The 14,224-nt window shown below is 39.2% G+C and overlaps 1 protein-coding gene across 5 annotated transcripts in view; it reads right to left on the bottom strand.

Annotated features, from left to right (window-relative positions):
* The window catches only part of FRMPD2 (FERM and PDZ domain containing 2), a 60,902-nt gene that overhangs the window by 26,982 nt on the left and 19,696 nt on the right, over positions 1-14,224 (bottom strand). For all 5 annotated transcript variants that reach the window (XM_063339262.1, XM_063339260.1, XM_063339261.1 and 2 more), the window contains 12 exons: positions 13,364-13,467; positions 12,241-12,339; positions 10,982-11,089; positions 10,741-10,857; positions 10,035-10,270; positions 9,349-9,453; positions 7,918-8,011; positions 7,329-7,414; positions 6,982-7,129; positions 5,719-5,933; positions 4,338-4,436; positions 2,776-3,140 (listed from right to left, as the gene is read on the bottom strand). In XM_063339262.1, the coding sequence (XP_063195332.1) occupies positions 2,776-3,140; positions 4,338-4,436; positions 5,719-5,933; positions 6,982-7,129; positions 7,329-7,414; positions 7,918-8,011; positions 9,349-9,453; positions 10,035-10,270; positions 10,741-10,857; positions 10,982-11,089; positions 12,241-12,339; positions 13,364-13,467 (1,776 nt within the window). The remainder of the gene's footprint in view (positions 1-2,775; positions 3,141-4,337; positions 4,437-5,718; positions 5,934-6,981; positions 7,130-7,328; positions 7,415-7,917; positions 8,012-9,348; positions 9,454-10,034; positions 10,271-10,740; positions 10,858-10,981; positions 11,090-12,240; positions 12,340-13,363; positions 13,468-14,224) is intronic.

Here is a 14,224-nt window from a genome sequence, read left to right as displayed (position 1 = left end):
GTAATCAGTAGTATTTTGCAAAGCTAGTTAAAAGATTAAAAAGCTTTCAGAATTTGAAAACAGCTTCTGCAAAATCTTTCACTCTTTTTTTTTTTTTTTTTTAAGGCATTAATTAATTAGTACTTTGGTTGCTTCTCGAAAAGAGTAATCAAACAATTCCTAGACCATAAATTTTTCCTCTGCCTAAATAACTTAATTAACTTATATGGACTTATCTGGTAAGTGGTATGCACATTACAATACTACTAAAATTTTCATATTTGCCTTTTTCTTGAAAAAGGAATGCCAGCCACATTCCTGGCTCCCACAGGTCTTTCCTTAGTAACTAAGTAAGCTTGCTTTTATTCTTATGCTTGTCTTGAAGCATAAGTGTTGTCCTACAGAAATCAATGGATTTGTTCAATTACTTGAATTAAAATTATTATTGATTTTATTCCACTATGTTGGAGACACAGTATTCAGCACTTTTGATGTTAAAGCCCAGGCTGTAATTGTATGTGCTGTGTTTAATGCCAACAGCCAAAATAATATTAATGAACTCTAATAGCCTACTGTAGCATAGCCTCCCACTACATTTACCATTAAAGCTGATAGAAATGCTTGAAATGCGTATTTTTGAAAAGTACGTTTTCTTCATATCAGTCTTTACTGAAATATTGCTAAACTTCATTCATCTTAAAAACACTTAAAATGGCATAGCTTTTATTAATGCTTCACATAGCAAAGATGCCATGTCATTTCATATGTAACAGTCACCTAGGATCTTCCACTCTCTGACAGAACTGAACTGTCCACCATCTCCCAAGCAAACATACGGAAACTGCGTCTTGTATGAAATCATAAAAGATCCCCAGTGTTAAGCTCTTGTTTCAAAAGTCAGAAAGAAAATATAAAGCACAGTAGCAAAACAAGCGTTTTGGTTGGGTATAGCTAGTAGCCTTTGATGGTATTTTTGAAATACTGATGAAAATAAGGAGAACTTGTAGGCTCATGGTGTATGCGCTCTGAGGGAGGCAATCTAGTCTGCTAGCTTGTATCTGTGCAGGGAGGAAAAGAGAAGCTGGCCATCTCCAGTAGCACAGCAAAGCTGAGAATGAAGATGACAGTGTGTGCTTTAATTGCTGCACAACAGATACTTACAATACTGTGGAAGAAGGCTGGGATAATTAAAAGAAATGTTTAAGGATAACGGCAAATGCAGTCTGCTCCTTTCTTTTGGAGACAGAAAAGAAAAAAGTTCAGTGGAAATTGGTCAATGTGGGTGTCATAGAAGCTGTCACATGCTAGGGGAGTGCTGACTGACCTTCAAAGGGTAGGAAGGGTGTTTGGTAGAGCTACACAAGCTCAAGGCGATGACCCAGCAGTGGCTGAATCATAGCACAGCTTCTAGCCCACCTCTACATCACCATGGGAGATAACAAAAGTCTTGGTCCTGCAGGCCCATACACAAGCTCCACTGACATGCTAGACTTTCTTTTGGAGTCTCATGACCCCTACACCTGGACTTCATGGGGGAAAATTATGGGTTAAAGTTTTTCAAAGCAGCTTTTTCAAAGATTCTTACTGGTGGCAATGAGAAGAAGAGTGAAAGGAATTTTGCATGTGAAACCCTGAGCTGGGAACTTTTAAAATTCATATCAGAAGATTTCTACATTTGTATGAAAAGTTTTAAGCAATCTGAAGAAAAGAAATTTCTTCACTATTCAAAAGGAATTCCTTCATTAATGCCTATTTTCTTCTGGGGTTTTTTTGTATGTTTTTAGCTGAAAGGATCATTTAAACTGAGATTACGTTTAAAATATTGTTTAAAAAATGCATGCCATCTTAAATTGATCTGACTGCTTTTTGAAAATGCAAAAGCTGAAACTAAATGATACTGAGAATGTACCAAACAAAAACATTTCAGAACTTTCTTTTGGTGAAGAATCTCAAACTTTTCTTGGAATTTATTTTTTCCCCACAATAAACTTGGTTTTGTTGAAACTGTGTCTCTTGGCAAATATGTTTGCTACTGACATGTTTCTGCTTGTTTTATTCTCAGTAGAAGAGAAGCGTATATGTAAGTAGGATCTTCACTCATGAATGTGAATGAAGTTTCTCCTCTCTCGAGAGAGGAGCTAAAAGAATGAACTGCTATTATGGCCCCACTTGACTTGCAGTCAGCTAGTGCTGGGACTCCCAGAGACTGGAATCTCTGTCTGTCTGTATATTGTATAACTCCCCTGTATATTGTATAACCCCTCTGGTTCAGGGCTTCTATTGCCTTCTGAAGATTTGAAAATAACTTTTTGGTTTTTTCTCCTTGATCATGGTTCATCTTCTGAGTTGTGTGGTGGGTTTTTTTCTCTGAAAAATTTGAAATGAAAAGATCATACAATAAGAAAGAAATTTTTGGTGTCTATTTAAGTCAACTCTGTGAAAATTGGAATTGAAAGATCGTATAATAAGTAAGAAAGTCTTTGGTTCCTATCAAAATCAATGAGAGTCTTTCCACTGATTTCAAACTCTAGCCAGTGTCAGCTGAACGGCATAAATGATTACAGTAGTGCAGCACTCGTACAACTGTCTTGCAGTGCAGACTTATGCAAAATTCTAATAAGATGAGAGTAAATAGAGACAGCAGATTAGGATAGTCAGAATAAGATGGTAAAACAAAATCTTCAGTAATCAGCAGTGATTAGAAGCAGATAGCCCTGTACTTAAACCTAAGCAATTCACTTTCAAAATTCTGAGAGCTGAAGGAAAGGCTGCAGAGCAGATTTCAGTATTCCCTACCTTTTGGGCCATCTGAATTCACATGGTGAATAGCAGTTCTGTTTCACTTCTTCCTCTAGGGAGTGGAAGACTTCAGAACTGGCAGCTTCTTGATGAAACTTCCAAAGATGCTTATAGAAACTTTCCCTGGGAGCCATCAGTTTCTGTATGGGCTTCTCTTGAAACTCAGCTTCCTGGTCTTCATAAGCTGAGCTGTCCTCTTCAGGAGGCTCACTGAAATCTGCTGCCACTGGAGAATCCAGGCAGTCTTCGAGGTCCGGAGAGGTGCTACCTCCATCACTGGTAGACTGATCCATACTGTTTTCTGCCTCTGTACTGCCTGGCATTTCTGCCACAAACTCCTTAATTGGAGATGGTGCTGGAGTCTATCAAAATAACAGAAAGGTTAGTGTAACTCCTTTTTTTATCTCCCATCTTCTTTCCTTTAACAACAAAATAATTTGAAGAAGCAATATCAATAAGCATCTGAATGTGAAAATAGCAGATGGTAGCTGGAAGGGAGGGAAAACATAGAGGTAGGTAATCTCACACTAAATACCTGTTTTATCTTTATGCTTATCTTCCACATTCTTCAGGAGTTCCAGCCAGGGAACTACTACACAAGTTCACTTTTCCCAATAAACTCTTTGCTAGACGTGGCTACTTTTTATTTCTTTTCATATCATGCCTCAACTTTGTGTCTATATTCTCTTCACTGTGTAGAATTGCCTCCAGATTTGACTCCTGTGTGACTGACCATAGAAATCTGCCAAGGCCACATTGCAGGAGAGCAACAGGAGCCAGTTTGTTATCTGGAGGTGGTCCTGACAGTCATTTCTGTCTGCCCATGGATAGCTCTTATAAATCTTGGGTGGACAGGAACCATGAGTGGGCCATTCTGCATGGAGCAAGAGTAATGCAAATACACGTTCGTTATAAGAGTACTTGTGTATTTGTCCATGAGTTGTGTTCAAGAAGCAGGAATAATAACACTAGCACACCCAATGGCACTGTTTTAGTCTCTGCAGTCTCTACTGTTTGTTTGTTTGTTTGTTTTGTTTATTTTCTTCCCTGCAGATTCTGCAAACTCTCAATAAGAAGCTGAATAACCAGTTGAAACCATTATTTCATTTATTTGAGTTTATTAAGAGGTAGTCTGGATAGGAAGTTCTTTATTTTCCTCTTGCTTTTGGGAGTAATATAGCTACCTCAAGCCTATGAGTTAAAATAGCTGCAGTTGAGAATATCTACAGTTTTTGGCTGAGGATCTAGTAGAGCATTTTTAGGAGTATCACTAGAAGATCTGCTTGAGTATGTGCTGTTTCATTCCAATGACAGCACTGCAATTTAAAAGTTATTGGGCTGGGATAAACATGTTTCACGTCTGTCAGATTTCTGTTATTTTGGTTGCTAAGGAGAATCAGTTGAACTCTAGAGGTTGCGTTGAAGCCGGGAAAGGAAAGAAATGGAATGAAAGACCTTTGAGAAAAGGGAAAGTTGCCTTGTTCAAGACTGGATAGAAAATGTAGTAGTGTTTTTTCAGGTTTACAGAAGCAAGTTTACTGACAGAAGCTTTGCCTTACCAGGGCACTCTGCTCTATTTCTGGAAGAACACCTTTTGGTGGTCTGCAAAGTAGTAGTGTGACTTCTGCAGGAGCTCCTCTCAACAAGTGCAGGACATCCTAAGCACGAAGAAGGAATATTAGATTTCTTATGGAACAGTCTATAGGACGTGTCATTTTACCAACTGGGACAGAGACAATTTTTATTGTGAATGCCATATTCCTACTATTTGTGCCTCTCGGAAGCATCTGGGGGCCAAAATTCTCTACTGTATGTTTGTCATATAAGTGCAGCATAGTTTTTCTGTGAATGTGTATCTAAAGTAAAGACAGTTCTGTTTACAAACTTTTGTTTCACCACCAGACACATAGGTTTAGATCTTTTCCTTTTCTTGAAGAAAACAGGATTTTCAGACAAATTCATTCAAACTGAATGTGGCAGGGACACACCTTCAGTCACTTATATTAGCATACCTTCACAGACTGCCATATTGACATAACAAAAGAGAGACTTTCTCAAACCCCTCCTTGACATAACAGCTATTCAGTGGCATTCAGCTTTCAGCTATAGTGGGAGATGAAATACTTAATCTACAGGGGGACAAAAAAAATCCTGTAGGCCAAAACACCCTGTCTGCCCCCCTGCACAAACTGAGTAAAAAGGCTGTATGCCAGAGAGCAAAACAGTGCTGGAAAAGGACAGACTTCAGGTCAGAAAAAAAAAATTGAGTACAACTACAGTACCCCTCAGGTGTCTAGGACTTACAGCACCTTGTCTTGTGCGGTAGCTATTTAATGATATGAATGACCTGTCAGTGGGAAAATTGCATGAATTCATAATTTCTGTTTGTTACTAATCTTACCTATTCAATGCATATTCATATACAAAACTCAGGGATTCTTCATAAGGTGAAAAGATTATGATGAAAAAAATAAATACATATATAGTCCTTTTAATTTCATCCTGTGACTACAGAATTTGTCATTTCAGGTAAAAAAGTTACACTGGATTTACCTCACCTGGTAGAGATTTGAATCTGGGGCATGGTATTATAGCATGACGTTACAAAGCACGAATGACCAGAGGGAAAAAATGTTCCAATTATGCTTAACACCAACAAAGATTCCAACTAATTAACAACTGGTGTGCATCTAACAATAGACTTTGTGCATCAGTAGTAGAAAATTTTAAATTAAATAGTGGAAGAAATTATCTATAAGAATTCTGCTAGGAAGGAAATTCTCCATAAGAATTCTAGAGAACAATGCTACGTAGAAATCAGATTCATTATATGCAAATTCTGACTTCCTCTGGTGATAATTAGGTTTAAAAGCAGTTTCATCCCATTGTCTTTATTAACATGTTACCAGTTTGTTTCCCAGTAATAGTACTGCCTGGTACCTGATACAAGAGTCCTTGAATAGATTTCCCATTCACAGCTAAAATGATGTCTCCGACTTCAATTTCGCCATTCTCTTCAGCTGGCTGCCCTGGAAACAGTCTTTTGATCCTGACAATAGCTCCTCCAAAGTGTTCGCAAGCATCTCCTTCCATTTGCAGAACACTAAAGCCGAGGCCTCCAGAATTCTTTGTCAACTTGACTTCAAATGTATTATCTGTTCAAAGCAGGGATTGGAAAAAGAGTGGGAGCTGTGGCATATGTACCCCTTTAGGAGATGGTGTAAATTATGCCCTCAGCACACCTTTTCCCTGTGAGCTGCAGAGGTAGGTCTTCTGATACTAATGGCAAAAGAAGAGTTTGGTGTTCCTTTAACTTATGTAAGCCCTTGAAATCACACAAGCAGAATGGGGAGAACTGGATTCTGTTCCACTGTGTGTTCAGACTTTATGCCACCTGATACAAGCCCATAAAGGATAAGCCTTTTTTACCAACATAAAATGGTTCAAATGCTATCCTTTTCTGACATTCTTCTGTAAGTATTGGGTATATCTTACTATTTTGTAGCTGCCTGATGTTAGTTTGGGTCCTGCACTAACCAGCAGAAGGTAGAATCGAAGCTACTCTTCTTTCAAGCCAAGAACAAGAGACCAGCCCATTCCCAAATACCGTACTTGCTGCTGTACCCCATTCTGCTAGGGACAATGTAGAAGAGTAGCTGCCCCATGGGAAAGTATGGTCGAGACTTAGTGTTTATGAGACAGCCTTACAGTAAAAGATACAGCATTTATTTGTTGGCTAAATTCAGTGAAAGTGATCTCTGAATCATTCTATGATTCTACTTTTAAGAAATGGAGTGATGGCAGCCTCCAGTCCTGGCCCTGGGGCAGCAGTTCACCCTGGCTTCGTTGCTGACAGCATCAGCAGTTGTTGCTGGCAACGCTCTCTGGGTAACAATCTGACAGCATCGACACAGCTTCCTCCTGCCTGGCAGTGCTATAGACTACAGACAGGGATGTCCTCTGCCAGCCCCATCTCATGAAGCCTACGATAAATTCAGCTACATCTGGCAACTGTAACTCTAAGTACATCAGAAATATTTTGTGCAGAATTGGTATTTGATAAAGCCATTAATATTGCACATTGTATTTTCATTCAGTATGCAGTTTTCCTTCAAACATGCAGAAATCTCGTAAAATCAGTATCATCCATTCCTTTCTTGCACATCGTAAGAAGTCACCCTGAGTTCCTTTTTTGTCGCTCACCATCTGTCAAAAAGCAGCAGTCCTTGGTACCCTCTGTGAAGGGTGTTGCCACAGAAACAACTGCACATTGGTCCTCCTTTCTGTCATTAGCAGTCAGGCATGGCTCTGCCAATAGGTAGTTTCCCCTTTCTAGAACCAGCTTGGCAACCTAAAATGATGATGAACAGGTTCCAGTTACACAGTACTCTGTGAGCCCTCAGTCTTTTTTACTTTTCTTTTTAGGAGAATGGGGTTGGGTGGGCTGAGGTGAGGGGGATGTTTCTTGTGGCCCAGCTTTGCAACTGTGCTTTATACTAAGAGCAGTTTATTCTGCTGGGTATCTTATTGAGCTCTGCTGTTGTACAAACCTGGCCAGATTTCTTAAGGTGTTCCACAGCCTGTTTGTGGGTGATGCCACAGAGGCTGATGCCATCTACTTCCAGAAGACGATCACCTGAAGTGAAACAAAACAAACAAACAAAAAAAAGGGTCAAGTTGCTTTGATGTTCGAGTTCAATGGGTGTAAACCCTGAGGCTACCAACATTGCAATAGATCTTCATGCTTACATGTGTCAAATTATGTTACTCTGTGTGAAAGCAATACTGCTTGTTATACAGCATTCTATAGCTAGCACTTAAAACATACCAGGATATTCCGTAAGTAACAGCAGTGATAGTATCTGGTTATCACAGCAACACTGAAAGTAGATGTCAGAATTGCTAGCCTGATGTGCAGCTACAGAGAGTAACTGTACAATATTGATATGAGGCTCCTGGTTTTTCAGTGGGATGTCTACAAGTAGTACAGGGACAGGCTGAGGAATGATGGACTGACTGCATATTACATTTTACAGTTGTATGACCTCCAATCCCAAATGTGTTTCATTGTTGCTGTGGCAAGCATGCCGCACTAACACTCAGTTCTACAGCCCAGAGTTTTATTGCCAGACATGTTACCTATCTTTATTTGTCCGTCCTTATCTGCTGGTCCCCTGGGAATAATTGACTTCACGTATATCCCACCATGACGCACACTAGTGTTAATTCCACCCTGCAAAACATATGCCCACAGATTAGAGTGTAGTCTTCATGTGTGCTTCCTGTGATAAAAATCAAAGCAACTTACACCTGCATTGCAAAACACCTGCTTCAGGAATTACTTTTTTTTTTTTTTTTAATACAGGAAAAAGGAAAGAGGATGTTACTCCAAATACCCATCTGGTTGTAATATAGTCCCCTAGGCAGTAATCTTGTTTTTTCAGGGAAATGCAATGTGTTTCTATGTGGCTATATAAAAACATTTACTAAATGTTCATAAGTTTTTCCCCATGCTAACATAAAGATTGGGTTGCATCTTTCAGTTAGTCTCTAGCCCAGCTTCCAAACTATGCAATATCCATTCAGCAATCATTAACCTTTCAGCAATATGTAAAGCAGGGACCTGAACTTGTGCAGCCACTTGAGAGCCTACAGCTCAGGGGAACTTCAGATTAACCCAAGAATCATGTTCTGTCCATCTACATCCCCTGTCCAAATTCAGATGAAAACGCAGCCCTCAATTTCTTCTGCAGGCAATGAAATGGCTGTTACTTCCCACTCCATTTTAGCAAGGACTGTAAAGACATCTGAGGCTTGAGAGGTAAATTCAACTTTGATAGCCAGGACAAGGAATTATTCAAATGTAGCAGATAGTTTCCACTGCTGCCTTCTCTCGTCTTCTAAATATATGGAGAACTGTATTTCCTTGTATTATTAGAAAATAAAATTGGCTGTGGCCCTTTCTCTGGCCTTCAGAGGAAGAAGCATGGCATATCTTGAGTCTGCACAGATAAACTTTCAGCCCTCCAGCAGGGGATAGCTTCTGTTATACTGCTTGTTGAGGCACAGGCCAAAGCCATATTAGGGGCTGTCAACAATTAAACAGCGCCTGTGGGCCACTGCTTGGGCCCATGCCATGGTCCTGTGTAATCTGCTTGTGCAGACATAGCCTTTGAGTTCCAGGAGCTCCAGGGGAGCAGCAAAACCAGTCTTGACTTGGAGAATTCTTTGAATCACTGTGTGTTCTAGGGGCTCTGGCTATATCCCTCCTGACCAAACTCCACTTTCAAGTGGTAGGTCTTGTTCTCAAATTGAGTAAGGATGAAAAGGGCTTGTGCTGCCACGCAGCTTTCAGATTCTGCAGGCAAGAAATGGGGAACGGTCAGAGCCAGTACTTTTTATGCTTTCTCTGTCAGTCAGTTGTAAACTTAGGTTTGAAACATGCCATGCTAACAATTTTTGTTATCAGCCTATCTTTTATCATTGTTCCACATAAATACACTTCCCTGTGTGTTTTTTGGTCACATAACAGTTTGACAGACACACTGAAAGATTAACAGTAACACTTGCAGTCACACTGATTCCAAAAGTCCCGTCTTCTTTAACAAGCTCCACAGTATAGATTTCCTTTGTGTTCGTTTCAGGTGGAGATGGTAAGTGCGAAGAATCAGCTTCCTGTCTCAAAAATATAAACACTAATGAGACTATAACATCTCAATAAAAAAGGAGGGAAAAGGAAGAAAAAAAAAAAAAAAGAGAGTTACCAGAAGATATAAAGGGTTTGATCCTGCTGTCACTGTACGCCTGGAGTGGTACCATTTATATCCCTGATGTTATTTCAAGCTTACACTAATGTTACTCGAAATACAATCTGTCTAAATGTGCATAAGCTGAGTATAGATAGGGAAGCTATCTAATAGTAGGAAATTAGATACAAAATGTTGCTGTTCTGTGTCTAATTGAAAACTTAAGAGACTGCAAGAAAATAATGAAAAATGTGCATCTCCACTGGAAAAGGGAGGACATCTTTTAATAACATTTTGTGGAAGGGTTTCCCCATTTTTTCACATATTCTAGACATGTTTGTCATTTTGACATTTCCAATGTAATTTAACAAGCAACATCTTCCAAGGTTTTCTTTCTCCTTTCCTCATTTTTTTAACTTCTTGGTTACTTTCCATTCTTAATATAACTGGCATGTTGTTAAGACACTTGCTGGGTGTAATGTTACTGAAGAGCATCAAAATCTCAGTTACCTCCACATCCAGGCTATCAGCAGAAGGAACTGGAATCATAGGGCCCAAGTTTGGTGCTAAACTCCAGGAAAGAGCCTTCTCAAGTTCATCTATATTTATGTCCTGTTCTTTGGGGAGAGCTGTATGACAATCCTGAATCTTTTTCCTCCCACTGTCCACACAAGAGATCTCGGATCCACTGGTGCTGTTTCCTCTTGATAGATTCTTTTCTTCATTTAGTCCTTCTTCATACATGTCTGTAAAGCCATACCAAAATAAAACATTGTTGCATGCAAACAGTAAGTAAACTTGAAGGCAAATATTATCCGTCAACACAGGAGGACAAAGTACCTTCCTACATTAAGTGGTTGTGAAATCTGATCTATAAAATGAGTCAGTCATTGTAAAATCCAGCGCTGCTATTCTAACTGTGGATAAATGTATTTGCTTCATCACTGCAGAGGACTATGACTCTATCAGAGAAAGAAATGCCAAAATTCCCTTGGTATTCAGCAATGCAACCCATAATAGATTTTTTCACACTGACTGTAGAACAGAGATCATGTGATACCTGCTAGAAGTTGACTGTTTTCATTGCTAGGCTATGGTTATTATAACTGTCACTGAGTAGCAAGAAAGTACTACTACATCCCACTGCCTAATAAATACCAGTGTCCTGAGTTAACTATTAGCACTCCATAGCCAGCAAAGGCATCTGCCTTTATACCTTTGGGTTGAGAGATGATGAGCTCCACTTCATCTGGAGAATTCTGTATGATTTTAACTGCAGTATTAAAGGAAACGCCTTCGAGACTAATATTATTCACAGAGATGAGTCGTCCTCCTTAAAAAAAAAAAAAAAGGATAAAACCAAGACAAAGCACATCTAAATAAGGAAATAAATCCAGAGTAGCTAACTTTAAACCATGAAAGTATTTTAATTCTAATTAAAAACTAAGGACAATGACCTGGTTTGATATTTCCAGCTCTGTCGGCAGGTCCCCCAGGGATAATTGAAGCGATAAAGATACCAAGGTCTAATTTTCCTACATTTTCTCCTCCAATAATTATAAAACCTGCAAAAATGAGATAGCATGAGAATGCAGAGGCATTGGCAGTATTAGAAAAGATGAACCTTAGGAGCATAAAAGGCTCTTACTCCAATGGTGCAAGTTTTATACATGGTCTGGAGAATGGTGAGGTCTGATTTACATGGCATCAAGGTCTTGATTAGAAAGAGATTTAAACTCCCATTATAATTAAAGTGTTCTGGTGACTTTGGTGGCTATTTAGATATGATTTATTAATAAGAATACTTTCCTGGCTTGGGAATTTTAAAGGTTCCAGCTACTTTCTTACAGGAGTCATAAACTATGTGGACCTTAGTATTTAACACCTGCAGGAGGAAAATGGTATAAAAGCTCGTTAGATAAACTGAAACATTGTTCCACATCATGTAGTCTAGGGCTCCTGAGGTGGGCCATGTAAACTTCTAATGGATATGAAAGAGATATCTAAGAAAATTCTATATATCTATCTAATATCTCTAGTCAAGTGGTTGCATTTCATTATCCTGTCTCAGAGTATTTTGCCTATTGCAGAATATATTCTTCTCACTGGTATAATAGTTGGGTTTGGGATCAGGATATTCCACACAGACCTGCACCATTTAGAAATTTGATGTTTAATTGTAGTAATGGTCATCTCTGAAACCTGATGGTCCTCTGAACTCATCCACAAAAACAGGATACAGTGGGATAGTGTATTGTATAACAAAAATGTTATCCAAATAAGAGTGCAAAAGTTGGGAAACATGTTAAGCTTGTGTACACATTTTGCACCCCCACAGGCAATACCTGAAAGGTTTACAGAACATCATCTTCCCCTGTGTAAGGTCTGAGATGAATAAAATCACTGTGCATGTATTTCAGACACACAACTAGACCCTTGTTCCTTTCATTCTAATCTTAGCACTTGGTCCCCTTGACCTCTGTGGCCTTAGTTAATCCTCTGAAAAAACTGTGGTCTTGATTTATGTGCTTAGTCCTTTTCAGTCCCAGAAATTCTAAATCCTTCCCAGAGATTGGTAGTCTTATTCTGTAAGAATAACAATAAATTAGGTGAAGAAGGGTACAATCTTGCCCAGCTTGAGTCAGCAAGTATCAGTGTTAGCACCAGGATCTGAATAGTCCCAGTAACAAACGTAACATTCATGTTCCTTACTTACCAAATCCATTCTTAGGGTCACGTTTTAGGCTGACACAAATGATTTCTCTTTCTAGACCACTTAGGAAAACTTCCTTTTGGATGGCTGGTGATCCCGGTGCTGCAGAAACAAAACAGCTAGAATAAATGCAGATTAATGCAGGGAGACAGTAGATTCATATAGTATGCAAAACAGGGGCTTCAAAAATTAAAAATATATTTTGTCCTTGTTTTCAACATTACTGTTACTTCAGAATCAATATAATTCAGAATCAATATAATTCATGAAGGAAGCTCAAACAAGTTGGAAATTTGCATTCTTTAGAAAAGTGTAAGTACAGTAGCTGTGTAGGCTCTTCCAATAATGTTCCTTTCTGGGAGACTATGTGTTTATTGGCAATATTTTTGTTAAGACTAGGATATCTATAGAGAAAGGCATGTAGTGCCCATTGAATATGAGGATGGTGTGAAAACAAAATCTCCTATGGGTTCCTTTGGAAACTCTAGCCTTTGGCCCTGTAGGCCCTTTTGACTCTGTAGGTGCAATCCAGTCAGCACTGATTGTGATGGTGACTTTTGTAACGTTAACACTACTTAACATTGTGCAATTGCCGCAGTGTGTTTAAAGTACAGTTCTGACTTTAAAATGAACTAACCAAATAATCATCGCTTTGTATACCATATTCTGTGTGCATGCAATGTGGCTTCTGTTGGAAAACTAGGTGTCCAGTTTTATTCCAGTTAGTGTCATGCAAATGCAAGAACAGAGGAAGGATCTGGAGCCTATGTTGTATCATGCATTATTAATTGGGTTTGTCTCAATTGCAAACCAAATTATGAACTCTGAGCATAGGGATATTGTCCCATGCAAGAGTCCCAGGTGTACTGAACTACATCTCTGAGGAGCATTAGGCACCACTGATAGAATAATTTTATCATCAAGTCCCTTATCACCCATCCTTTTGGAAAGCAGGAGTGAAAGGGAAGAACACAGCTTGTCTTGCTAAATTCTGGGTTAATTCCCAGGACTAGATGTGCAAAAGGATATTCTTTCATCTGCAAGTAGAATATATTTTGGTCTCCTGCTATTGAAATGATAAATATGGAAGGGAGCTCTCTCCCTTTATGATTATTATTATACTCACCACTGATTGTGTTCTGAGTTGAGTGGATAGAGAGGTAGTCATAACTCCTTTGCTTTCCGTTCAAATTGATGTGCATTTCTGACTGGGATAGCCCTGATGTGGATCTGCACAGCAGGAAATGAAGACTGTGTTACAATAACAAATCGGCAATGGTGTTTAGCACTCCTCATTAGTCTGTCAGAGCCAAGTTGGGAATGCACATGTTTATAGCCTTTCAACAAGTATACTGATTTCTGGGCCACATATCATTGCAGAGGAGAGGTAGTTTATCTTTGCCAGCACTTGCTTCCAAAAAACAGCTGCCATTAGACCACTCACATCAACTGATTTCCCCCTGCGTTTTTCTCCGAGATGAGTGCAGACATCAGGAAAACACAGTGTAGCCTCAGCATGATTTATTTATCCCTCTGTCCATTTAGACAAAACCACGTCTGAAAGTTTTCCTGGTAGTTCACGTTCCTCTTGGCTCTATTCTAACACTTAGTATTCTAAAAGGCACTAGAATTCATCAAAGGCCTTGAAACTGTGTACAGCTATAGTAACCGCCTACACTGGTGAATGTACCAATGCAAATGAAAAGGGAGGAGCTCTTACAGTGTTCTATGTGGTTTCCACCTTTAGATACAGAGGAATCAATTAGATAAGACCTGCTCAAATCCAGCATCCCCTGTGCATTCAGTTCTGCCATACTGCCATTTCCAGAGAAGATGCACAGACATTAAAGATTTTTATCCTTCTCCATAACCCATTAAGTGGTTCATTCCTGAGTCTGGTACAAATTTAAATGCCACCCTTTTTCAAGTTCTTATCTGTTAGACTGTTAGCTTCCTGCCTGTGTTTGCACTGCTGCTGGCACCAGGG

Source organism: Chroicocephalus ridibundus, chromosome 6, assembly GCF_963924245.1.
Source record: "Chroicocephalus ridibundus chromosome 6, bChrRid1.1, whole genome shotgun sequence".
Taxonomy (NCBI): Eukaryota; Metazoa; Chordata; class Aves; order Charadriiformes; family Laridae; genus Chroicocephalus; species Chroicocephalus ridibundus.
The sequence above is the reverse complement of the archived record's forward strand: the minus strand, read 5'-3'. Positions and strand labels throughout refer to the sequence as shown.